Source organism: Erpetoichthys calabaricus, chromosome 4, assembly GCF_900747795.2.
Source record: "Erpetoichthys calabaricus chromosome 4, fErpCal1.3, whole genome shotgun sequence".
In the NCBI taxonomy this organism is placed as follows: domain Eukaryota; kingdom Metazoa; phylum Chordata; class Cladistia; order Polypteriformes; family Polypteridae; genus Erpetoichthys; species Erpetoichthys calabaricus.
The window spans coordinates 110588052-110615960 of NC_041397.2; the positions used below are offsets into that span (position 1 = coordinate 110588052).

Genomic DNA, 27909 nt, shown 5'->3' on the forward strand with positions numbered 1-27909 from the left:
TATCAGCCATATTGATCTCTGATTCCATCTCATGCACATACAATTTATAGACAGAATTATGCCACCTGCAGGCTTGAAAATATCAAAAATCAGAAAATAGATTCTACTGTGTTCTGACCGGTGTGATGATGAAAATCATGGGGGCTTAGGAAGAAAAGTATTCTTAGGTTAGAATCTGTGTGCAGACCCCACTTTGCTCTATTAAGAGAAACAAAGAAAAGAAAGCATGTAGTGTGATGGTTAGGAGTAGTGAGACTTGAATAGCTTACACATAAGAACAGTAAACCCATAATGAGCAGAGCAAAAGCAGTTAATAGGAGTATGGACGAGCACAAAACGACAGAAACAGAATCTGAGATTAGGAACAATCTATACATTTTCTAAATTTTCTTATCCAGAGCAAGATCACAGGAAACCTGGAGCCTACCCCAGTAGGTTGGATGCAAGGCAGGAAAAATCATATGCAATATGTATGATATGGTTGATTTTAAGAAAAAAGAGAATATGATACAGTAATCCCTCGCTATATCGCACTCTGACTTTCGCGGCTTCACACTATCGCGGATTTTATATGTAAGCATATTTAAATATGTATCGCAGATTTTTTGCTAGTTCGCGGATTTCTGCGGACAATGGGTCTTTTAATTTCTGGTACATGCTTCCTCAGTTGGTTTGCCCAATTGATTTCATACAAGGGACGCTATTGGCAGATGGCTGAGAAGCTACCCAACCAGAGCGCGTATTACCTATTAAATAAAACTCCTCAAATATATTGTGAGCACGGGGGCTGTTCGCACCCCTAGAAGATACAGCCGCTCCTCAAAAAACACTGAAAGATTACCTTCACATTGCTCTCTTCCTTGCTGGGCTTAAATGTGGCTGTTTTGTCAAGCGATATGCTTCCTGCGTGGTGCTTCGCATACTTAAAAGCCCAAACAGCCCTATTGATTTCTGATTGTTTACTTTTATCTCTCTCTCTGACATTCTCTGCTCCTGAGGCGCACTCCTTTGAAGAGGAAGATATGTTTGCATTCTTTTAATTGTGAGACGGAACTGTCATCTCTATCTTGTTATGGAGCACAGTTTAAACCTTTGAAAAAGAGACAAATGTTTGTTTGCAGTGTTTGAATAAAGTTCCTGTCTCTCTACAACCTCCTGTGTTTCTGTGCAAATCTGTGACCCAAGCATGACAATATAAAAATAACCATATAAACATATGGTTTCTACTTCGCGGATTTTCACCTTTCGCGGGGGGTTCTGGAATGCAACCCCCGCGATCGAGGAGGGATTACTGTATTCCATCTTTCTATTTTGAGGGAGAGAGAAAAGGGGGACAAACATTTTAAAACATAATTCTGCTACTGGATTATTTTCACAATTTAAGGTATTTTGAGCTGTGAATGTAAACTAACAAAAGATAAACTAATAAATTTAAAATAAATAAAAAAACACATTAGTATGTTTAGTTTTTCACCAGTTGGTAGGCTGTCTACCTGTAGTTCAGTAGAGACATTGCCAACTCAGGAATTTTACAAGGTTTGTAATGCTTCATTGTTGAAACGACCTTTTTAAAGCAAAGTGATTGGTCAGCAACAATATTCTGATCTTGTATGTTGACCTTGTCAGACTTTCGATCAGTGCTGCTTTATTTTCAAAAAGTATTTCTGCTGTGCAAAATGGCAGGTGAGTTATTGTCAACAAAACGCAGACACCTGAGAAATAAACTGAACCGTTACTCACTCATGATTTTTCTGTCCATACGTTAAAGGTTTTGTTGACCAGCACATTCTGATTTCAGGCATTTGAATTGCATGTTGGTATATAAGAAGCGCAAAGAAAGGCGGCACAGTAAATTGCTTTCTATTTCACGCTCTTTACATGCCTGTGTTCAGCTTGTTCTGTCAGCACAAATGCTGTGTCAATTTCCGCCCTCCATCACCATCCACTGTTCACTGGATGAATATATGCGGGCGGCTCGTGGTGGATGACTTTGTTATAGAGTTAAAAGTTACAAGGGTTAAAGACTAACGACAAGAATATTCATTCAAAAACAAAAACTAAAAATATTTTTAGTAAATTATTATTTTATTTCAGTTAGTCTTTCTAGCTACTTTTAAGAGTTTTGTTTAGTTTTAGTTTTTCATTTCAGTTTTGTTAATTATTTTATTTCAGTTTACGAAAATGTTTTTTTAATAACAGTTTCAGGTTTGATTTTAGTTTTTATTAACTATAATAACCTTGTGTCACAGTCTCTGTTTACTATCTATATGTAGCAGAAAGCTGCTTTGCGGATCATATAGGATTAATGTGTGTGCATCGATGTTTTATGAATGGTTCGATGTGGTGAAGCAAAATGCTGACATGCAAATGCATTTGTGGTGCTTTTTAAATTTTTTTTTTTTTTTTTTTTGACCTTCACAATAACATCAGAAAGTACGGCAGCAGCGTATTTAAGCCACAGAGAAAAAATATTAAGGACAAGGTGATAAGGTCTATTTTGTGATTAAAGTGGAAATTTCAGCTTTAATCTTGAAATGTTGACTTTAACCTCGTAGTTTTCTTTATCGTTATAGTAGACCATCATAAATGTCATCTTAAAACTGACCGAGTTGTTAATGGCTACGTGCTTCTGGGGCTTCTTCCTTACCTGACAGCAGCAATCGCCACACAGAACACATTTAATTTAGATTTATACTTAATATCACTTTCATGATTAAATGCTTTAAAGTATGTATGTTACATTTTACAGATAAGTCGTTAACTTCATTTTCATTAATGAATACTGATAATAATTACACATGTTGTGACGGTACGGTGGTGGAGCAGTAGCGCTGCTGTCTTGCAGGGAGTCAGTTCCTTGCCTGGAGTTTGGAAACCCACCAGGAAAACATGCACAGTGTGCTCCGGTTTCTTTCCGAAGACATGAAGGTTTGGGGATTTGGTGACGCTAAAATTACGCTAGTGTGTGTGTGTGTGTGTGTGTTTGTGTATACCTTGTGATGCGCTGATACCCCATCCAGGGATTATTTCTGTCTTGTGCCCAATGCTTGTTAGAATGGACGCATCCCTGGACTGATGAATGTAATCAGTAAACATCCTTTTCAGAGATATTGTGGCAAGGTGTCCTCGGAATTTAATGGATGTTTCAGGCAATTCACAACACAACAAAGCCGAACCTGTTCTCACTGTGATGATATTTTGCACTGCCACTTGGTGGAATCTTCCAGATTTATGTAAAGTACGCGCGCAAGTATAAACAGTGCGTAGCAGTAGTGTCCACTGGAGCATGCCTCGCGTCGCGTGAAGTATAAACCTGGCCTTAGGTAACTTCCTTTGTTACTCTTTTTAATAAAAAGCAAAAGAAGCAAAAAATAATGTAAATAAATGGCCTCTCTCGTAGTTCTGCATCACATTGTCTCTGGCTAGAACACTGAAGCTCTGTCTGCGTCTAGTTCAGGTCCACTTTCTGCATGAAACTGGAAGTTTTGGTGTTTTTTTTCCTGGGAGTGCGCAATCCCTGAAACAAGGTGGAAGTCATGTGTTGTCCTGTCTTTGCCTCTTGGAACTGTGTAGGACAAAGAAAAGGCAGTTAGTGACAGCGCCACCTCTCATCCTAGGGGAGAAATCACTTACCTCATAGGAGCTATGCAGGTAAAACTTAATTGCACATGCATGACTCAGCACCTACAGTATGTCAACCTAAACATGAGATCCTGCATTCAAGAGAGTCTGTCAGTGTTGCTGTGGAGAGAGCACTTCCGATGTAGAATTTTAAACTTACAGGACTACAAGTCTAAGAATTAATAGGTAAACCCATTGTTGGACTCTTTATGGGTAGCAAGCCATTGCAATGGAGCATGATCGGTGACCAAAGTGAATTCCTGTCTGAGCAAGTAATAGTTTAGCTTTGAGAGATGGCCCATTTTGTGGTCATCATTAGGTACATGTTTAGGTGTTTAGCCCCTTAAGTAGTCTGAGACACTTCAGTCTGGAGGAGAAAAGGAAGAGAAAGATTAGGTGCTACTAAGACAGGTGCTGACATCAGGGTTGTTTTTAGGTCACTGAGAGCTGCTTCAAACTCACGAGTCCATACCATTGCGTTTTGGGTTGTTTTTGAGTAAGATCTGTCAAAGGCACAGTCCTCTCTTAAAACCGAGGCACAAAGCATTGGTAATACCCCGCAACTCCCAGCAAAGCCTATACTTGCCTTTTTGTCCGCGGCTTGGATCAGTCATGAATAGTGGCATCTTTGGATAAGTTAAGGGGATCGGGAGAATGGTATATTGTTTCCAATGAGAAACTTGTCTCACCTGGCACCTGAGGCATGAGATGCAAATTGTTCACATCTTCTTTCCAGGGTTTTATTTGGGCCCAGATAAGTGCCTAGTAAGTGAGAGTGTGCCTATATGATTGCAGAATCAGGAGCTGGCATAACATCTCTCCCTGGTGTTCTGCAACTCGATATACCAGACTGATGTCAATCTGGAAGCAGGGCCCTGATGGTATGGAGTCAATAGTGGCATGTCCATCTGCTGAAGTAACAGCATTTCTTGTAAACGTCAGTGAATCTTTGTTCCACTGCTTGCGCTTGAACGAAGTAGGAAGTAACCTATGCTGAAGATGCAGTGTTTATAAGGGGTTATGCATAGCCTCAAGCAGCTGGATCACCATATTCAGGCCAATGGGTGGGTATGCGTCCGGCCCCCTCTATACCTTTCTCTATAAAGTTAGCCCAGGAAGTCACAGGATATAATCTCCATGATGCGCTCTGTAGTGCTCTTCCCTGGACATTGCAAGAGTAAGAGTCTCTCACATAGCTTAAATGCCTGCACTGCCCTTTCTGGATAAAATCGCCAGTCATGGCTACTTTGACCTGTAGCTGCTCCAGCTGGTCCAACAGAGAGCTAATAACTTTCACAAGGTCCACGGGATCTTTCATCACTCCCATGCATGCTGCATCAATAAGGCAGTTATTTTTTTTTCTTCCCTAGTGACATGGACAAACATCTGTAACAGCTAGCTATGCTCTGAACCACACACTAAGAAATTCAGGTTTTTTTTTTTTCATTTCGTCAATTTACACTGATTTGATACATAGATAGACATTGCTTTGTAATATGATAATTATTATTTTCGAACATTAAAATCAGACTTTACTTATTTGTGAAGTGAACAAATGGTTAAGCTTTCTGTTTATTTGGTACTTTGTAAGCATCCTTTTATTTACCTCTTTCTTGTATTATTGCTTGGTAATAACATTCACTTTTGTTTATTAGTTTAATCTTCTTAGCTTATTCTCAAGTTCGTAGATGTGTCAAGAAATACCCCAACCCTAGCCTATGAATATCCAGGCGCTTCTAGGTCAGCTAAGAGGTTTTATGCTTGTAGCATGTCCTAGTTCTGCAACATGTCTCCTCGTAGTAGGATATCTTTGAAGCGTCTTTACTAGATTCACAAATGGTCAATATCCCAGCATTCTTAAGTAAGCCAAGACATATAATGCCTCTAGCATTTTCCATGTCTGACACTTTTTTGCAGGGTGTTCATAGTTTGTATCCTGTGAGCAGCTACATCAAACTGGTTTATCTGGAGAAGCAGTTTCAATCATCTATTGATCTTTTGATCAAGCTCAAAATTGTCCCTACCCTACTTGAACCCTTTACATATGATGACTGCAATCCTTCTTTACTGCAGAAAGCGAGTTATGGTTTCTTGCGAGAGGATCATGACCTAAGTTCTGGTGATCTTGATTCTCATCACAGCCATGCTGTACTATTCTACAAACTGCTGTGTGTATTAGAAAAAAGTACAAGAGGATCAAGAGGCCATGGTCATTATACACAAACAGCAATAATGCACCCCCCAGGTTTCTAAATTTGGTATACTGTCAATGACTATTACAAACTAGAGGGAAGACAATACATACAAATTTCAGTTTAATTTCTAGATTAGGAATATAACTTTTGCTCCAGAAACAGAGAAATTAATTGGCAGTGGTCCTGAAGCCCTCACTTTTGTACCACCTGCATTTCAACAGGACACATGGCCAATAAGTCTTCTCAATGTTCACAACACACATATAAACATATTGTCAAACCACTGTGAGCCATCAGGTATCCAAGGTAAAAGAACTGTTCATCTATTCTGCAGCCATGGTATAGTCAACATTTTTCCTCCTGCATCTGAAGGTCAGTTGTCCATCAATGTCTCTCTTCTCTTACTTCAGAATATAATTTTCTAGGCAGGCAGTGTATGAACTCCCCCTTTTGCTTGACACTTGTGTTGGTGGGGTTTGTAACAAGGCATTCACTATCTCAGTATGCTAGTTCTGAGACACTGTCCCCAACTTGTTTATGCATAAAACATAAATATTTAATTTTTTAATTACTTTGCACTCCAGGCAAATGAAAGAAGGCCTAGACATTTGTCTTTTTGTCTTTGAAACTTTCTTTTATCCGCATGTATCCAGCAAGGGCGCTAGCTCCCTTGTTGGAATGAGTTAGTTTTTAATTGTGGTGTGTTGCATAACCTGAATCTATATAGATATCTCTCTATTATAAAAAAAATATCCTGAAGAGAAACAGTAGGGCATCGAGACGTGATCTTCATATTAAGATCACAGAAGACACTTAAAAGACCCGCGAGGACCTTAAACATGAGACATTGTGCCAAGAGATTGACCCAGGACTGTCTCGCGATGACGTAGAACATGAGATTCTTACAAGACACGCCCTACTTACAATCAGTATCAAATAAGACAACGGGGCAGCAAAACATTCAGTCGTGTAAAGGATTTGAGCACACCCAGATCCAGAGTCTCGGCACATATAAAGCGTATAAGGACAATACGTTATAAATGAAATGTCGACGAATAAGCGAAGAAGAAAGCAGCGCAGAGAAAAGAGACTCAAAAGCGTTGGAGAAAAAAAGAGCAAAAAAGAAAAAATAATCTAGGTGCATATTCAGAAAATAAGGAAAGTAATTATCAGCCCGTAACAAGTGGAATTGAAACAAAGCACGTCCAATTGAGCTCAGAATTAAAAGACAGAGTAAAAGACAAAGTACAACTTCATAAACACGTTCACAAACGTTGGCGCTATACACATGTAGAGCAGATTATGAAAGCAGTGGAATTCGAAAGGCTCAAAAAAAAAACAGATGCGCGATACAAATGTGGAGAAAGTTAAAAGGATATGAAAGTAGGAAAATTAGAAAGTGTAAAAAAAAAAAAGAAAGTAAAGATTGCAGTAGCTCAAACAAATGGAAATTATTACTCGAAAAAGGGAAAATAATCATCACGGACCAGGTGTCATTGAAAAAAAAAAAAGCAGGACAAAGCGAGGTCAGAAATAAAAGACAGAGTAGAAAACAAAGTAAGACGTCATAAAGAGGTTACAAAACAAAGGAGCCAAACACATGCAAAGCAGGTTAGAGATAATGAAAACTGAAATTCAAGACTCAAAAAAAAAAAAAAAATGTAGGCGCGAAACACATGCAGAGCAAGATACAGAATATGACAGCAGAAAAAAAACAAAAGTGTCAAAACAAAGAAAGTAAACATCGTATTAGCGCAAAAAAGATAAATTATTACTCGGAAGAAATAACTAAAAGGCGAATAGAGATCGAATATATGGACACAGGTGATATGCCATAAGTATGTAAATATTGTAAGGCTTTGAAGTCAGAGAATTTCAAAAACGTGGTTTACCTCACATGCATTTATTGGATACTTTGCAAAAAAAAAAAATTAACTGCTGATGATGTAGATCGCTTTGTCTGTGCTGAAATTCCAAACAGAGAAACCTATCCTGAATTATGGTACAAAGTCATTAAACACATGTCTCACTGACCTCATTCAAAAGATTCAGCATGGGATTCGAAAGATTCCAAATATTGTTTTTACATAAGTTCTGAAATAAAAGTGAAACTAATGAAATAGCAACAATTCAAAGAAAAAAAAAAATCTTAAGTGTGCACCCGGAAAACCAAACACGGGGGTTGGCGAACAAAGCCCCCTAGTGATATTATGTGAATTTCCCCCTGGGATTAATAAAGTATCTATCTATCTGTCTACCTGTCTGTCTGTCTGTCTGTCTGTCTGTCTGTCTGGCAAAACCTCCCCATTAGTGATATGTTGGTAAGAAATCACATAGGAGAAATGACTTAGCTTTCTTTAATGATGGCTTACGCTGCATAACAGACGAAGGAAGCCCATGGCAAAAACCCAGTTTGGGAGTGGGGGCCTGATGTGTAGAGTCTGCCATTTTCGTCGCTGCGTTGGAAGGATTTTCCAGATCCAATGGCGTTATCTCTCATTTGTCCATCGGCTTCAAAGGTGTGCTGGGCAATGTTCCAAGGCTTTATACTCTTTCTTTATGTGCAGGCCCCCACTTAGGTGAATCATGCCATTCCAAACAAGGCAAAAAGGATACAATTTCATGCTGAGTTTGACACACAGAAATAATTTACAATGGTCGTCAGTCTGACTGCCCATTTTGCTATTGTCCCGAACTTAATTCTTTCTTTGCATTTATATAGCGCTTTTCTCACTACTCAAAGCGCTCAGCAATTGCAGGTTAAGGGCCTTGCTCAAGGGCCCAACAGAGCAGAGTCCCTGTTGGCATTTACGGGATTCGAACTGGCAACCTTCCGATTGCCAGTGCAGATCCTTTGCCTCATTGTCTTGTCTTAAAATGCTTGCCTAGCAGTTCTTATATCGTGAACTCCTGTGTGCTAAATCTGACTCTGTGTCAACTGTGCATGTGAGTAGAAAAAGACAGATTTTTAAAAAATATTTGCACAGAGCACAGTGACATATTAAACTTATACACTTATTACACTGCAGAAAATTAGATTTAATCCTTTTCCATTACATGGTAACTACACTGCTTGAAATTGCTCCAGGGTGGCAAATTAAAACCTGGGGTTCTGTGTGCATGTGTGTGTGTATCTATGTGTGTATGTGTATGTATTTTATAAATCTCTTTCTCTCTCTCTCTTACATTGCATCCAGTAACGGAAGCTTTCTGTATGCTGTGACTGCCTTTATTTTATATACGAGACATATAGTAATTCAGATTCCATGCATCTATACTCAGACCTTCTTAATCCATTTTAGTATTTTGGATGCCATAGACTATCCCAGGCTTAATCAGATGTAAGACATGAACCAACTATGACCGGGGTACCCTATGTCAATCGTGTGCATTCTTGCACACATCCCTATTCATTTTATTAAGGATCAGTTTAGAGTCACCAATTAACCTTATACACGTATAATTGGGTTCTAAGAGGAAACTCTGAGTATCTAGGGGAAAATGCATGCAGACGAACTTCACATAGTGATATGGTTGGAATTTTTGCCCAGGTCTCTGAGGCCATGGGGCAACAATTACAAACACTGTTCCACTCTGTCACCACAATCCAGAATCACACTATTTAAACTACCTGTTGTAATGTAATTGCAAGAGCAACCCTTAAGTGGTCCTGTTTTTCATGACATAATGAAAAGGCTAAATAGAAATAATGAAGGGAAAAAACTAACTGTGATTTATCCTTTAGGAAAGCAAGATCAAACAAAAAAAAGTAAATGGAGTTTCTCTGTAAAAGAAAAAATATTCTCACACACACACACAAACACCCACACACCATATCCAAGCACTACTCCAGTAGACCTTTTTCATTTTAAGTAAGAACAGAATTCTAAATGCATTTTTTTTTTATTTTAAAACAACAGAAAAATATGCAGAACCACCCACTACATAAAACACTGGCTTATGCAGTACCCATGTAGAAAAAATATGTAGAATGAAATTTTTAAATGCATATCACATTACTGACTTTCATAATGGATTAATTAAATCATTACTAGAGTGAGAGAAAGAAAAAAAATTCAGGTGCAAGTATTATATGCACAGAAACTTGATTTGTAATTAGAAAGGTAATTCTATAAGACAATTAGACACTAAATGTTGGAAGGTTTTCAGAATGTCAATGGTTTTTGAAATGTATTGCCTGAAATGCACAGCATGCACTTGATCTTTCTAAAGAGGTTTTAACTGAAGCATTTTTAGCAATGTAAAATCATGTACTAATGTCAGTGCATAAAACATCGAGAGATCTTGATATTAAAGGGTGACAATTCATATTCTTTAAAATGCATGATGCAAATTAAAACTTTTTGTTTTATGGCAGTATACAGTATTAATTTTGTTTAAGATATGGTATAACTAAAAGCTTTTCGTGCATTTAATGCCAAGATCGAAGGCATTCTGTGTGGCTCACAGACTAATTGAATGTTGTAACTGTTTTGCATGTTTGTGTCTTTTATATTTTTTCACTGCTTTTCATTCATTTTTATTAAGTAAAAATATTTTGGGTTTAAGCACGTGTGCTCAATTCTCTGAAATATGTATCCCGTTCCCTTCTTCCAGCAAAGTGTTGTGTTTTTTTTTTTTGGTCCTTAATTTTTTTATAGATATTTAAATAAAGATCTTTCTTATCTGTTTCTGTCCTCTGACTGCAGTTTGACCTATCCCATTTACAAGTAAGCACCAGGAAATTAGCACAGAGTAATCAGTGTACATGTAGTTTGCCATGAAATCTCCTTAACAAAAGTTAAAGTTAAAATCACTTCAAACCTTAACTGAAAAGCTGCACACTCTCAGACTTTCTGAGCACCACCTGTCTTGTTGACACATCTCAAAAGATGTTTCTTTTTTATTAAAGGTGAAAAAGGTCAGTCTGTCTCCCATGATCCTCAGTGACTTAAACAGGTAACCATTGAATAACCCTGCCAAGTTCTGCATTACAGTTTGGTATGGGAATTGCACTGTGGTAGACTGCAAGACCCAAGACACTACGGAGGATATTCTAAACAACTCAGTTCATCACAGGAGCTATGCTTCCATTCTTACAAGACATTTATGGCAGGAAATGCCCGAAGAAAGTCCTTTCTATCATTTTAGACTCCCAGTTTCTTGTATTAAAATGAGAAATGTAGGCTTCAAGCAAAAATTGTTCTAGATAGATTTATAGAACTTTATTTGACCTAAGGGGGAAATTTGAGTTTGGTACCTGGGTTTGTGTGCATTGCGGTTCATCCTTAAATTTAAAATCAATTTATCCAGTTTCCAGTGGCTACTATCAGTGACATACCAGAAGCCAGATCAATTATAATCATAAAAGAGACTAGTAAATAAGTTCAGAAACAAAAAGAAAAACAGTGAGAAATATAGAACTTCTGTAAAATTTTGCTTCATGCACAGCTCCCAGAAGACCATACAGTCATGGCGTAGGGTTTAATGCCACATCAGTAGACTCAGAAACAGCTTCCCTACCATGGGCCTTTGAACTGTTAGCTTGCACAGAATTTTCTGCCTGTCATTTGACCAAGTTTCCAATCTGTAAAGAACAGAATTGCTAGTTCAGAGTTCATTAGCATCTTTACCTTTGTTACTTGTATTGTCTGACTGTATATGTTGCATGTTTATATAGTATAACATAAACCTGCTTACTCCAGTTTAAGGTCGAGGGGGCCAGAGCTTGTCAGCACATAGAGCAAAGCAAGAAACCGCCTTAGACAGAGCACCAATTCATCAATGTCCTTCTCACCCACCCACACACAAACACGCACTCCACTGGAACATGGCTAATTTGGATTCGCCAATTAACCTAACCCACATGTTTTATTCATATGCAGTCCACATAAACTGTGACCACTCACAGGATTCAAATCCACGACAGACTGTCCATGAAGCAGCAGCACTAAGCACAGTGTACTCATGCTGATCAGGTTTATATCAGATATATACTTTGATGCAATTACCTATGTATTGGTATTTATAGCTGTTCTGTATTATCATGGTTTTGTTTAGTAGTTTGTGTCTGCTGTGTTGTTGTTCCGTGTACTGTATTGCCTCTGCATTTTTTGCACCTATAGGACTAGCACCAAATACTTTTCATTGTACAGTAAGATTCATTTAATTGAACTGTGGTCTTTCACAAATTTTAAAAATATATTTTTAATGTATCCATTTAACCATTGAATGCCCTTGGAGGATAGCCAAAATAACAGGTTATTCAAAAATGCCATTCCTAATTTTGAGACATACTGTACATGGAAGCATTGAATGAATTATTTTATAGAGCAAATTTTGTGATAAGTCAATTTTAAAGCAATTTGCATGTTTAAGAAATAATGTGTTCAGTGGATAACTCAGTTTATCCATTTGGCCACACGTATAAGTATGATACAGTAGTTGTCAAACATACACAGAGTAATGTGATCTCTGAAATGCAAAAGGTTCAAGAACCATCTTTTAGATACAATGTTTACAACCCATTAGCACTTAGTTTTAAAGTAATAAATTTATTACAAAATTTAGTTTCTGGCACTAGAATAAAGTTTTTGCAGTCTCTGCATTTTTTTCTCTTCAGGTATAATGGTTTTCCTCCCTCATTAACCAGGTTAGTTAAAGTACTGACTCTGAATTACTCTAGTGTGAGTGACTAAATATGTACTGAGATGGGTATGTGCCATCTCAATGGTGGGATTCATGCCTTGTGTCTCATGCTGCTGACATACACTCTGGCCCCACAATCCTGAACTGGTTTAAGCAGGCTTGAAAATCAGTTGTTCTGGATTGTTCTCTTCTTTGCTTTATTGAATGCTCAACTAAAATTGCTTTATTTATTGACCTCCTTGCATAGCAAAACCATAATTGAAATATGCGGAGAATGGGTTAATTTCATTATACAAATATATTTCTAAAATATAGCAGAACACTCTGATTGCCTGACTGCCATCCATTAACTCTTGATATTGTTTAATGTTATACATTTTCATCACATACTGCACAGTGATATATGAGATTTATTTTGAATAATTTTCTGCACTGTGTTATAGTATAGAGCCTAATGTGTATATTATGATAGAAAGGGTTCGAGAAATGAAAACTACAAAATTAAAAACTGGTCTACTGTGTATGTTAGTAACATACTACAGTTCCATACAAAACTTTCTCCTGTTTTTCCACATTACAACCTGGAATTGGAATGGATTTTTGAGGGCTTAGCACCATTAGATTTATACAACATGCCTACCACTTTGAAGGTTCAAAATATCTTTTATTGTGACGCAAACAATAATTAAGACAAAAAGAAACAGAAATCACGAGTGTGCGTAGGTATTTACTCCCCCAAAGTCAGTATTTTGTAGTGCCTCATTTTACTGCAATTTCAGCTGCAAGTTTCTTGGGGAGTGTCTCTATTAGCTTAGCATATTTAGTCACTAGGATTTTCACCCATTTCTCAAGGCAATGCAACCTGCTTCACCTCCTTCAAGTTAGATGGGATGTGTTGGTGTTCAACAGTCTTCAGGTCATGCCACAGATTCTCAATTAAATTGAGGTCTGGGCTTTACTAGGCCATTCCAAAACATTGAAATGTTTGTCTTTAAACCGCTCCAGTGTAGCTTTAGTTGTATCATTAGGGTCATTGTCCTGCTGGAAGGTGAGCCTTTGTCACAGTCTCACATCCCTAGCAGAATAAAACAGGTTTACTCCGAGGATTGCCCTGTATTTAGTGCCGTCCATCTTTCTTTCAACCTTGACCGGTTTTCTTGTCCCTGTTGATGAAACTCCACAGCATGATGCTGCCACCACTATGTTTCACTGTGGGAATGGTGCTGTCAGGGAGATGGGAAGTGTTGGGTTTGCACCACACATGTTGTTTCCCATGATATGCAAAAATGCCTTTTTATTTTCACCTAACCTGAGAACCCGCCACATGCGTTTTTATGGCCACTCTTCCGTAAAGCCCCACTCTGTACAGTGTATGGCTTAAAATGGTCCTATGGACAGGTATTCCCATCTCTGCTGTGAATCTTCGCAGATCCCTCAGTGTTATGTTATTCTCAGTGTCTTTGTTAGATTTCTGATTAATGCCCTCCTTTCCTGGTCTGTGAGTTTTGGTTGGCTGCCTTCTCTTGCCAGGTTTATAGTGGTACCATATTCTTTCCATTTTGTTATACTGGATTTAATGGTCCTCCATGGGATATTCAAAATTTAGGATTTTTTTATAACCCAACCCTGTTCTGTACTTGTCCACATATTTGTCTCTGACCTGTTTGGAGGGCTCCTTGGTCTTCTTGTTGCCTGCTTAGTGGTGTTACAGAGTCAGGGGCCTTTCAAAACAGGTTGTTTATGCAGACATCATGTAATGCTTTGATTGCACACACTGGGGCTCTAATCGACTTTTGAAATTAATTGGTTTGGACCAGATCTTATTTAAAAGCAAAGGGGATGATTACATATGCACTTTCAGCTTTTCAGTTTTCACTTGTTTTTTTGGACTCCAGGTGTCCAACAAGCTTCTTCTAGCAGCACTTCCAGGTGTGGCGGAAGTGTTGCTAAATAGGGCTCAGCAAAGATTTTGGTGCCCCCTGGCAGTGTCTACAGGTTCCAGCAGGGTTGAGCTTCCACGGGGGCTGTCTTCTAGCATCCCAGGGGAGATAGTGTCCAGAATAAGCTCTCTCCCCCAGCCCATCCATTATCGAGGCATCCCAGCCAGGGAAAATATTCCTGCCTATCTCTAATTTGCTTCATCCTTGCTGAAAATAATGTAATTGTATCCAATACCAAGTGTACAAAATTTTAGTCTTATATGTTCATTAATTTCTGAGTGAGAGAGGGTTTAAAAAGGGGATGTTGCCTGAATTTTACTATGAAAACAAGATCTACTAAAAAAGACAATACTAGATGCATGACATTTTCAGGGATTGTTATTGCCTATTAATGTCTTTTACATCTAAAATAGTTGGCCCATAGTTGCATATTCAGATGTGAAAGACATCTATTACTAAAGAACAATCCTTCAAAATTTCACGCATCTAGCATTAACAATTTAAAAGTTTTGACTTTTAGAACATTGTCATTTTTTAATAGTACTAGTTTTTTTACCCCCTTTTCAAAGCCACTGTCTCAGAAATTAATGAAGATCCAAGCATAAAATCTAGCACATTAATTTACTGTTATAACCACATTATTATCCACAAAGTCACATGATCTCACATGAATTGACCCTGTGTTAACTCTTCAGATATTTCTTCATATATTTAAGCAAAAGTAGTATATGTTTTAGTTTAATTTATTTTATTGGTTTGCTTGTCCCATCATTCGTACATTTTCCAGTCCACTTAAACCCATTCAGGGTCATGGAGGTGAAGCTTGTCCTTTCATTACCAGGTAGAATGTAGGAATCCAACCATCACAGGGCACACCAACATTCGAAAATAAGAGTACCTCAGGAGGAAAACACATGCAAAGATTGAGATTTAATTCTTTCATCTGTACAGCACAGAATACAATATTCTTGGAAGAGAAAAATGTAATTTCTCTGTTTTTATTTCAGAAAAATTAGCCCTCGAGGGAACTGTGGTGCAGCGTGCTGAATGTAGACCAGCAGTGAATGAACATTACATGAAACTAAAAAGGTTAGCTCTGTTCCCTTCTTTTTTCTTCTTTCATTGTGAGGTATGGAATTCTAAAATATCCATCCATTATCCTAGTTTAAATTAATTTCATTGCTTAGCTCTCTTAGCTCATTTTTTAAGATTATTCAGAGATAATTTCAAATACGTTAAAATGCCAGCAACATTTTGCTTAAGAAACTAGTGTGGGCATGTAGCTGGCAGTGTAATTTAGTCTGCTTTAAATACTCGTCCTACTTAGTTCAGCTTCTGCTTTCTGCGTTGTCAGTTTGACAATTAGTAGTTGCATAACATATGAAATATTTAGACCATCTGATTTTTTTTTTCCTATCTAAAATGTTGGAGAACTTTTTCTATTCTGTGTTTTAAAGGTTGTTAAATGTTTTATAAATTAAGCAATGTAATTTCTTTAATACCTTATGTTTAATTTAAAGAGTATTGTTACTGTTGCCTGAATTAACTACATAGTTTCTTAATGAAGACTTGTTTGTTGTTAAAATGTACTTTTTGAAGAACTTTTGTGAAATAAATGTATTATGTTTAAAGAGATTGCTAATATTATACAAAGTGTGCTCATCAAGTAATTTATTAATGTTTATATTTTTATGTAAACATATTTTACAAGAATTATTTCAGCAAATTTTAACAAAAACTTTTTTATGATTTTTAACTTAATTGAGTCTATGTGACATAAGGAGACTAAGTAATGTCAGGGGGTTGCCTGACTAGCTAGATGTTTTTAGGAGCCCATTTTCAGGGATCTAGCAACTCAACATGCCAATGAGGGAAGTCAGGGACCAATGTCATTCATAGATTCCTGAAAGTGTGATAGGTAGGGATACTAAAGCATTAGTGAGACAGAATGACAGCAAAGGAGATTTCCTTCCGGATGCTATGGGACAGGTAGTTCAGGAGATGCCTGATGTAATGAATCAAAGTTTAGGACCCTCTTTTGGCTATTAATTATTTTTATCATTGTAACTATAAAGTTTTGTTTGAAATGGCTGTGGCCATTTTTGTGTATATATGTCTCATTGCCCAGCATGTTGTTGCCTGTTCTCTTTATTTGTTTATGACATTTCTAAGGAGATGGTAGTTTTCATATGCTTTTTCTTTAAACCTTAATTCTTGCTTTTGAATTTTTTGTGTTAAACGTTTTTTTTTTACTACCTCCAGAGTTTTGGCCTCTTGAATTACCCCGATTATGCATTAGTTTGCCCGTTTTTCAATTCCATTACACTGGTTGCATCCTTTCTACTTTGTTTCTGAGCAGTCACAACTGCAGCTTGCCTGCCCACTGTTAACACTGAGGGACAGCATAGAGGTTTGGAAAGAGGGCAAATAATTCTCTCCCCAACATTTCATAGTACTACATTCTTAGATCAAGCTGAGGAACAAATGACTGGATGCAATGCATACAGTAGTTTTCAACATTAAAAAAATGAACAGGTTGCCTCTTTAAGGAGATTTTTATAAGCTTAGTTGGAGACCAAGGGCCTCACATCTAAACTTCACGTACACACAAAAATATTGCATACACCCATTTTCACGCTCACTTCAAGGTGTATAAAAACTAAACTTGCCGTAATGCCACACACATTTTCATGGCAACCTCAGACCACGTATACGCATGTTTCTGCTCGGTTTTATAAACGGGTGGCACCCAGCATCAAAGCAGTGCTGCTGTTTCTGTGTTGTTTCCCTTTCTTTTTTAGATTCGCATCCATTATGCAGGCTTTATCGAATACACTGAAATTAATTGCATATTGTTTACAAATTTAATTTACTTAATTGTAATCATTCTGAAACAATATAATGGTGCACAGAATGGCCAGACTATTTCAATTGCCATAACTGCTTTAGCATTGTTAGAAAACGTTGCAAATGAAATAATTAGATTTACAGATGGTGATGACTGGCATCAAAGTCTATTTAGCTATTGAGCTGTGTGCTGTTATAATATTAAGATGTATGCTTGATATCATTTCTATGATTAAATGCGTTAAAGTATGTATATTACATTTTACTGATAAATTGTTAACTTCACTTAAATGTATACTGTTAATAATAAAACATGTAGGGGCACGGTGGCACGGCAGAATCACTGCTGCCACGTAGTAAGGGTGTCACATCCCCGGGTGTCCCCAGCCTGGAGTTTGGATGTTTTCCTGGTGGGTTTCCTCCAAGTATTTCGTTCTCCTTCCAAAGCATTGCATGTTAGGGAATATGGTTATACTAAATTGACACTACTAGTGTATGTAAGTGCTCTTATCAATCGTGTGATGAGCTAGTTTCCTGTTCAGGGATTTTTTTTGCCTCATGCTCGATGTTTGCATGATCCTGGATGGATGGATGGAATAATTAAACATGTATAACAAAGATTTCTCAATGTTCCTTAATAGTTTTCAGGAATCGGCATTCTAAGCTTGCAGCTGGTTTTACATTTATTACACATGCTTATTGTGTGGCGATTAGTTAAATGAAGAAAGAAAATGGACAGGACAGGAATTGGGGGTTGGTCTTTTTTTTTTTTTTTTTTTTACACGTTTTTGCAATTGTCTTTTAACAAAACACTCAATGGAAGGGGCTGTTTATATTGATTTGCATGTTCAAATAGGTGATATTCTAGGAGAAGCCAGGGTGAGGCTGTAGGCGCATGCATGTGAGTTAAAGTTCATGTTGATTGAGATTTTTAAAGAGAAATTATGTAGAATTTTCCTTACACACAGTTTTATGCATTAGAATTTTTTTATGCATACGCACATTTCCAGTTTTGTCCGTACACCATGATTTAGTGTGAATTATATGCATGTCATTATAAATGAGGCCCCAAGTTTTTTAAGTGTTGCTAGGAGTACAATCATTTCTGGATATAAGGACCCCCCAGAAAAATTTGAGTGTGTCCTTATAGGCTAGGAAAATAAATGAATCGTGAGATTTTTAAGAAGTGACACCAAAAGCAGGTTTAAAACTACCTCAAGTCAGTGATTAAAGTCAGAAAGACGGTTCAAATGAAGCCTCACTGGTGGAAGGGAAAGGCTAAGGTTGTTAGTGTTGATTGCTTTGATGTAGTAGTTGTCAGGGGGCAGATGGTCAAACCAGGTAGATTGTGCAGTTACCTCTGTTAAAAGGCCTTTAGGGACAGAGCTGATTAGTTTGCTTTCATTCTTTCCTTTGTAGTTCATATTTCCTTTTGTTCATCTGTACCTAAACATTCATTGCACTTTTGTGTTGTGGAGAGACACCGCCTAAGCTCCTTCTCCTGTTATAGTAGTAGTGAAGAGAAATGGAAAATGACATATATTGCTTTATTTTTAATATATAATATTTATGAAGCAATGACATTCAAAGCAAAGTATACTTTAATGCCATTAATGTCTCCCCTTTGACATACCCATAGGTGGAGCTGCTAATATGCCATATATCACACGCAGCTTTTATTTGGCACTTGAACAAAATGAAAAGTAATTTTTGGTTTCTGTGAAGTAGCATTCTGGAAATATTCTTGGAAAGTTTTTTTTGAAGGACAATATCCTACAGTGTCTTCTGAGGTAATAAGTTAGAAGCTGGAAACTGTTGTGTTTCTTCAGGAGTCTTGTCAAGATGGGATTTCACCCTACTTTTTTTTGGCCTGAGCATTGTTTCAGAGTTTCTAAGCCTGTCCTTTTCTTTAACAGCGTTATAAGGTTTATCTGTTTATCCTACAGAATAGGTTCTGCCTTCTACAAGGCTAAGAACAAAGCCACAGAAATATTTTTAATTAATATGAATTCTGTTAGTCGGGCACATTGTATGATTGCCCTTCTGCATGCCTGATTGCTCAGCAAAGCACATTATGCAGAAGCAATCTCCAGCAACATTAAATGAATGGAAGGAAGAATAAAGCATAATCAAATAGTTCTCATATTATTAAATATTATGGCTGTCAAAGTTAAATCATTGATGCATGCAATTGATTTCAAAGATTTATACCATATTATTGTTCCTTAATCACATATAATGCATGCATTCTTCAATATCCCTTGCTATCTAAACCAGTGGTTTTCAAACTGTTGTTTATGGAAAGCTACAGCAGTCCAGCTGAGATTGACAGTCTTTAAAAATGGAATTGATTTGTTAAGATTGTCTTTAAGTTTCTTAAATATAGTTTTTAAATAATGATATAGGCAACTCCAAAAGTTCTTCATCTGTTAAATAAAAGTAGGTGTGTATCAATGTAGTGATGCACAAAGAGGTGCAGTTTTCAGAGTGTGTGGTACACAAACAGCTATCAGGATTAAGTTTAAAAAGTGGGACTTAAAAGAACTATTGGTTACATGTGACAGGTGTCTGGTCACACTTACAGGTAATCTAATTTAGACACCATTAAAATATCTGACTATGCCACACATAATGAAAACAAAACAGTAATTTCAGAAAAAACAACAGTAAGTTCTATTACACAAGACAATATAAAGTACATTAAAAAGATAAACAAATATCATAAAATCTAAAAATATCAGGAGCGAATTTTCTTTTTTAAAAGGAAAACAAACAGTCCACACTCTAAAAGTCCATTAAAAACAAGAATTGGAGGATACAATCTTTAATGGTGCAGAGTCCAGTTTGTGCACTGTTACCCCAACAATTAGTTGTCCAACTGTCCACCAATGCACTCTGTTCACTGGACACTCGTTTCCCAACAGAAGTTTTCTCAAATCGTTGAATGCCAGTCAGCGTCTCTTCGTCATTCCTTTTTTTCCCACTCTGGGCTCCTTGTGTTGCTGCGACCTAGGCATGCCTCATTTCTCGTCTGCCAGCTTTGCTTGGTCCTTTCATGCGGCTTCCCTCTCTCACTGGACCCACAACCGGTGTCTCCTTGTGGAGCTGTCTCTTCCTCCCTGGAAGTAAGTGTTGCAGTCCTTATGCCTCACGTCGTGCCAGCCAGGTACCCTCATCTGCATATGAGCCCCTGTGCTCTGTCCGAGTGTCTTGGCAGCGTTCTCAGTGGACCGTCCCTCCTGTGCCTTCTCCTGCCCAGGAGTTTAAATCTCCTTCAGCCCCTGCCGTTATCAGTCCTGGACAATCGATTTAAAAAATGGCACATCTAATTTTCCTGGGTTTAACAATTAATGAAAACACAAGTTAACAAATGTATTGTTACCAACCATTAATGAGTACAGATCTGCTGATTAGAAACCAATATTGTCAAACATTTTAATTTCCAAGTCGGGTAAATACAGACATCCTCCAAGGAAGGAGCAGTTCTGTTATCACAACTTGGTATTGTTTAGAATCTCAACCAGCCAAAAACTTCAATGCGGTGACTCCTTTGCAATACAGCAAATACCTACATCCTGCAGACAGCCATGACAACATCAGTAACAGGATTACCCAGGAAATTTGCCTTTTAACTTCTCACCCCCAGTCCCAACAAAGGGTGCCTAATGGAACCACCCAGTGTACAAAAAATGGCCCCCTCTGACATACACAAAAGCTGAACCTGGGTCTCTATGCTCAGCTGTTCTTAATCTGTACTACTCAGTCTCATGATGCTCCTGCCATGAGACTTCACACCTGTTTCTCCAGACCCTGTTATCCTCTTCTGTGTCCACTTCCTGTGCCAAATCAAACTATTCCAATACTCACATTGGTTCGGAGGGAAGAGCCCCTCTTGCTTCCCATCTCATTGAGCCAATCCATGCCAGGATGGAGACTGCCTGGGAAACATACCAGTGGATTTTTGCAAAAGAAAATGTGTCCGCTTAATGCTGTCTTTGTCACCCCTCCATCTGCACAAGCAGTCTGCACAGTGTGTCTGTCACCTTTACTTTCTGAGGTCTAAGTCCTCTACCAGTTCAAGATTCCTAGTAGTGCTGGGCGGTATACCGGTTCATACCGAAAACCATTTTTTTATTTTTGTTATGATATGGATTTTTCTTATACCGCAACACCGGTTTAAATTGCCTAAACTTGCCTAAACAACGTTCGGAAAGTGGCGCAGCGGGAAACTGTTCAAGTGGGGACCTTTTTCACTGCTACACCGCTAATCACAGAGGTGTTGCGTGGGGGCTCTTTTTCACTGCTACACCGCTAAATAGGTAGTTTTATTTGTTTTCAATTCAGTGTAATGTACCTGGGTACTGTGTAATAGTGTGACTACATGTCTACTTTATTCTCGCCATTTATGTCAAGATTAAAGTCGACATGTTGACTTTATTCTCGTAATTTGTCATTAAAGTAGAACATCGTAAACTAAACTTCATCGTAAAATGAATATTAAATTTACTAGATTTTCTCAAACCCCGTCATAAGTAAGATTGCACATTAAATGCTTTGTGTTAAGTGTTCCCCGAGCCATGTTAAATCGGTACGTGCTTCTTAAACTGACTTCCTCTTGTACTGAGGAGGCGCTGGCAGCAATCGCCGTACAGAATACATTTACTTCATGATGTTCCTGCTCTCAGAACATAATACTTGCTTTAATGCATTTCATCATGAAAATTATATCATGTATTAATCATGTGGGGGCACGGCGGCGTGGAGGTTGCACTGCTGCCTCGCAGCAAGGGTGTCTCGGGTGTACCCTGCCTTGAATTTGCATGTTTTTCTGGTGGGTTTACTCGGCGTGCTTCAGTTTCCTTTCAAAGTCATATAGGATGTGGGGTTTTGTTATGCTATATTGACCCTGCTAGTGTATGTTTTGCTCGTATTCACCCTGCGATGTGCTGGCGACTCATTCAGGATTTTCTCCAGCTTCGGATACAATGCTTGCTGGGATGGGTGCAACCCTGAATGGATGGCATAATTAAACATGTATAACAAAGATATTTTTAAAGTTCTGAACACTCCATGGGCTAAGTTTATAACTAGTTTTAATTTCACAAAGACGTTTATCGTGTGTTGATTGGTTATGTGGAGGAAGATAAAGGGAGGATAGGAACTGGAGTTTTGGTACATCAGACAGACAGCACGCATGCAATAAAAAAAGCCCACTCAGAAGAACATCCATTGAATTCTGTGTTCGTGTCTCCAACCACCAGATCACAAACCCAACATTTACACAATATTTAAGTTAAACCTGTGCGATACCCATTCATACATCCAGTTTTTTGGAGCCTCGTCACACCTGCCATAAAGTTCTCTACACTGAACATACACCTGGGGACCCCTTACTGCAAGGGAGCAGCGCTACCGCCTCAGTACTGTGCATGTTTAATACCTGCTTTAATGCATTTCATCATGAACATGATATCAAGTATTTATCTTAGCATTCTAAATTTTCAGAGAACAGGAATATCATGAAATGAATGAATTCTGTGCGGTGATTGCTGCCGGTGCCTCCTCTTAGTGTGGAGGAAGTCAGTTTAAGAAGCGTAGTGATTAACAACTGGGTCGGGGAACACTTAACACAAAGCATTTAATGTGCTGCATTAACTTATGACGGGGTTTGAGAAAATCTAGTAAATTAAACATTGATTTTAGGATGAAGTTTAGTTTACGACCTTCTAATTTATTCTCATAGTTTATTTTATAATTAAAGTGGAAATGTTGACTTAATCTCAACATAAACGGCGAGAATAAACTGGAAATGTCGACTTTATTCTCGACATATAGTTTGTTTTTTTCTTCCCTGTGTCCGTATTTTTTTTCTTCACCATGGCCCTAATACGATTCTGTAGGGCTATACCACAAATAGCATTATAAATGCAAGTTGCAGTTTTATTATTTATGTATGTAACTTAGCTTGAAGCAAGGTCCATATTAATGCAGTTTGCCTAAATGGTGGTTCAGTTGGTAAAGATGTCATCACTAAGTTGCACTTGTTTTATTTTAATTTGGTGAATACTGTGTAATGCACCTGGGCTTGAAGTCTTGAAGTAATAGTGCAACTATCAGTAATAATACTATTATTTATTTTATTGTTATTATTTATTAGTTTAAATATTATGCAGTTTAATGATGGTAAAGATGTTTAAAAAGTCACTTTAACGTGTCAGTGGACAGAGATGGTTAACATTAACAGAAAGTGTAGTTGGTTTACAAAAAATAGTTAGTTTATTCCTTTTCTAAGACATGTTTAGTGCAATACAACTTTTGACAAGCACCTCTGGATATTTTACTAAGTCTAAGTGCCTCTTTGGATGGTTGAAAATATGTTGTCAAAATTATAGTTTAAGTTGTTTGCAAAATTTGTTCAATAAAAAGGTTCTATATATTGACTGCATCTGTCATGCAATGTGATTACTTCTCTTCATTAGTGTCACCCCCTTGAAAACTATCACTTTATGGGGCCATGCAAACCTGTATTAATACTTGTGTGCACACTAAAGTGTTTTTTTTGTACAATGTACAATGCTCATGACAATGGAATAGGTTATTCTTAGCCAGTCTACTGCAATCAGTACAGTGGAAAATGTGGTTAACATCCACTCATGCATGGGAAAAAAAATACTGTTGAATACCGTGAATCCGGGATAATTTAGAAAAATACTGTGATATAGAATTTTGGTCATACCGCCCACCCCTAATTCTTAGTTTTGCTGAAGTTGTCCGGTTTACCATCATTTTTAGAAGTTTAGAAAATTGGCAGAATAATGTGTAATAAAGAACAAAGAAGAATTTTAAGAATTATTAATAATAAAATACACATCTGATATTTTATTTTAGTGTTAATAAGTGGAAAGCTACTGTTTTAGACACATTGACAAATGTTTGGTAACCTTCATTCTTCCTTAAAATGTAATTCAAGAAGAAACAGAAGTTAGAAGCAAAACCATGCTTAACGTTACAAAAACTGGAATCCAACATAGACAAAATTACCCTATAAGCCATAAAGATAACTCGGGGGCCATGCACGAACCTCAGCCTTACACTTGACTTTGGGTTATTTTCCTGCTTTTTTCCTACTGCTTTTGAACAGGATTCATATGTAATTGCATAATTTCTATAAATTTAAAATACAAAAATTTTGGGCTTTCTGTTTTTTATTCCGTAACATACCATGCTGCTATACTTACATTAAAAATAATTAATTAATTTAAAAAAATCATTTAGTGTATATAAGAACATATGTATCAACTTTCTTCTGTAGTTAACAATTGTTTTGATTAATAAGTTTGCTATTATACAAAGTTATGCTGTGTGACTACAGTTAACAGTAACTGAAATCCGCGGTCATGCATTGCCAAATCATATATTTTGGTGGGCCTTGATTGACTTTGGGAACTCCTATCTAAGCTGTTCTGTTAACGATGACTGAGAAAAATGAAATTTATGATTGGTTCCTTTTGATTTAAAACTCTCCAAGACAGTTCAGTTCAAATGACAAATTTGTTGATTCTTGTAAACTTTGTGTGGGCAAATTTAAATACCACAGAAATATAACATCCTTGGTGGCTTCCCTATGTCCACGAATGAGACAACATCTAAAGCATTAACTGCCACTGTATTGCAAAGTGGATTACAAAAGTAATCCAAAAGATTAAAAGACCCACTGGGTACTTTTCCCTTCAGTATTTAATAAGAAAGTAACAATTCACTTTTTTAACTAGAATAATAGCTTTATGAGCCCCAAAGTAAATTACAGAAGTTACAGCAGCAATTATACAATACAGAACACTCTTAAGCAAAGAAAAGGGTGGGTCAGTAAATAGGGACAAGTAAAAACTCAATACCCTTGAGAGAGTGAAGGATCAATACAACCTAGAACTCCTGCACAATAAAGGAGGCTGCCAACAGTTAAATATTCAAGTGGAAAGGTCCTATTACCAGGTGTATTCCACATGTTAACTATTGTGTATTCTAGTAATAGTAGAAATATATAATTGTCTTGTAAGGATACAAATAACAGTAACTTATTCAACTTAAAATATCTTCAGCATTGATACCATATTCTAAGCGAGAGACAAAGCAACAGATTTGTACTTAATTGACAGTGTTAATGGTAACTGCTGCATAGAGCAAATGCTTATTAGGGCAGGATTTCCACTCAATGGTAAAAAACTAAATCAACCCAAATGACTAACTTCTGCATGGACAGAAAATTTTGTATAAAAATATCTGCAGCACTGCCATTGTTAGCAATACGTTTTGGTATTAAAAGTGTCATAGAATGCATTAATTGTAAATTCAGAGTCAGAATTCACTTTATTGGCCAGATACACTAATGTGTACTAGGGCAACACAGAATACAAAGATAAAATAGAAAATGATAAAGTATGATGCAGCAAATAAGGGCAATTCAAAAACAATAAGGCGATAGTAGGATTAAAATGTCCAGGCACCCTAGTGTGCAGGAATACATAGATACTGAGTAGAAGCTCAGACCTGATTAGTAAGTATAACTGCATGTTGAAAAAAAAAACTTACGGGTTGTTTTAGTTATTCTTGCACGAAGATGTTTGTTAGAGAGACGTCTTTGGAACAGGTGATACCCTGGGTTAGTTGGATCAGCAATGATCTTCTGTGACCCTCTTCCTTACCCTGGACTATTATTGGACTTGATGTGTGGTAAGTTACAGCCTATGATCTTTTCACAGGCTCCAGTGAGGCATTGCAGATTGGTCTTAGCCTGAACAGAGGCAGCACCAAACCAGACAGTTACAGATGAGGACAAAATGGACTCGATGATGGCTGTGTAGAATTGGACCAGTATTGCCTAAGTGAGATTAAATTTCCTCAGCTAATTGTGGTACCCGGCGGGGGTTCATTCCCGGCCGGGATGCCCAGGAGGAGCGGAGGAGGGCTTGTGCCTCCTCCAGGACACGAGGGGGCGTCCTCCCTGGTTGCTTTGTGGACCACGGGTACAGAGCTTGGAAGCTCAACCCTGTAGGGGCCCGTGGTCACCGCCAGGGGGTGCCCCGATGCCTTGGAAGCCCTGGACCTTGGTACATCCGCCACACCTGGAAGTGCTAGGGGGAAGAGTATTGGGGACACCTGGAGGACTTCCGGATACGCCGACAGAGCTTCTGCCACACAGGGGTGTGGCTACAGAAGCCCTCAGGATGCACCTGGAGTCCTTCTGGGGTGAATAAAAGGGGCCGCCTCCCTCCAGTCAGGGGCAAGAGTCGGGAGGAAGAAGACGAAGCTTGGTGGAGAGGAATGGAGGCGGACCAGAGACTAAGAAGGCATTGTGAGTGTGGCCAAGGACTTAAAGGGGTGTTTGGTGCAGAGGCACTGGGATTGTGCACTTGAACTGTAAATAGAATGTGTAATAAACGTGTGTGTGGTGATGCCATCATGTCTACCTGTCTGTGTCTGGGCTGTTCCCCACATAATGTAAAAAAAAAAAAAAGTATTCTGTGATGGACTTTCTTAATAATGCATGTGATGTTGTTGTCCAAGGTTTTGTAACAGCACAGTGCCCAGAAACTTAAATGATTCTGTCATTCCAACAGCTGAGCCATTTATAGCAAGTGATATGTGAGCAGGTGACTGTTTCCTGAAATCTGTGATCATCTCCTGAGTTTTTTGAATTTTATGGTCTAAATTGTTATTGCTGCACCCCAATGTCAAATTTTCCACCTCTTGTCTGTGTATGGACTTATCATTATTTAAAATGAGGCATATTAATGTTATGTCATTTGCCAATTTAAGAAGTTTGACAGATGAATCACCAGAGGCGCAGTCATTTTTATAAAGTTAGAAGAGTAGTGGGGAAAGGACAGTTCCCTGCAGCACACCAGTACTAAGGGTTAATGGGTCAGACATGTGTGTGCCCAACCACACGTACTGTGTCCTATCTGTAAGAAAGTCTGTGATCCAATGGAAGATTGAACTAGGCAGGTTGATCTGTGTGAGTTTCTTTTCTAGGGGCTCTGGGATTATTGTATTGAAAGCAGAGCTAAAGTCCACAAAGAAGATCCTCACATATCCCCCGGCTTATAAAAGTATTGGTAAATAAAGCTCAGACCTAAATTTATGACATTATCCACAGACCAATTAGCTCTGTATACAAGCTTAAATGGGTCCAGAAAGTCTTTTGTAGCATTCTTGAGGCCATTCAGAATATGGAGTTCAAAGATTCTTTACCACAGAGGTTAAAGCTACTGGTCTGTAGTCATTTACACTTGTAGATAATGTAAAATGAAAAATTCCTGTAGAATTCCCTCAAGTTATTCTTCCTATAAAGATCAAGGTTAATTACCCTTGATTTCTTTTCTTCCTGTATTATATAGTGTCTCATGGTATGATTTGTTCTCCCCCGAGTAGATCTCAAAATTGTTTACTTTACTCTCTTGCTGCCTGACAGCTGACAGAGTAAAACAGAAAGTTAAACTTGTTTTATTCTGCACTGTATTTATTGTGTTACTGCAAATGAAAAATGACAAATGAGACGTTCCCAGGTCACTAATACTGGTTCTCAAGATGAAATGCCTGCTCCATTCCATATAAACATATTTGGCTGAATACAGTGCATCCGGAAAGTATTCATAGCG

At 37.8% G+C, this 27909-nt stretch overlaps 2 protein-coding genes across 2 annotated transcripts in view; one reads left to right on the top strand and one right to left on the bottom strand.

Annotated features, from left to right (window-relative positions):
- tpt1 (tumor protein, translationally-controlled 1) overlaps window positions 1–27909 on the bottom strand; it is a 1004241-nt gene that overhangs the window by 930621 nt on the left and 45711 nt on the right. The window lies entirely within an intron of this gene.
- gtf2f2a (general transcription factor IIF, polypeptide 2a) overlaps window positions 1–27909 on the top strand; it is a 170248-nt gene that overhangs the window by 124228 nt on the left and 18111 nt on the right. The window contains exon 5 of the mRNA XM_051926920.1: window positions 15412–15493. Within this exon, the coding sequence (XP_051782880.1) occupies window positions 15412–15493 (82 nt within the window). The remainder of the gene's footprint in view (window positions 1–15411; window positions 15494–27909) is intronic.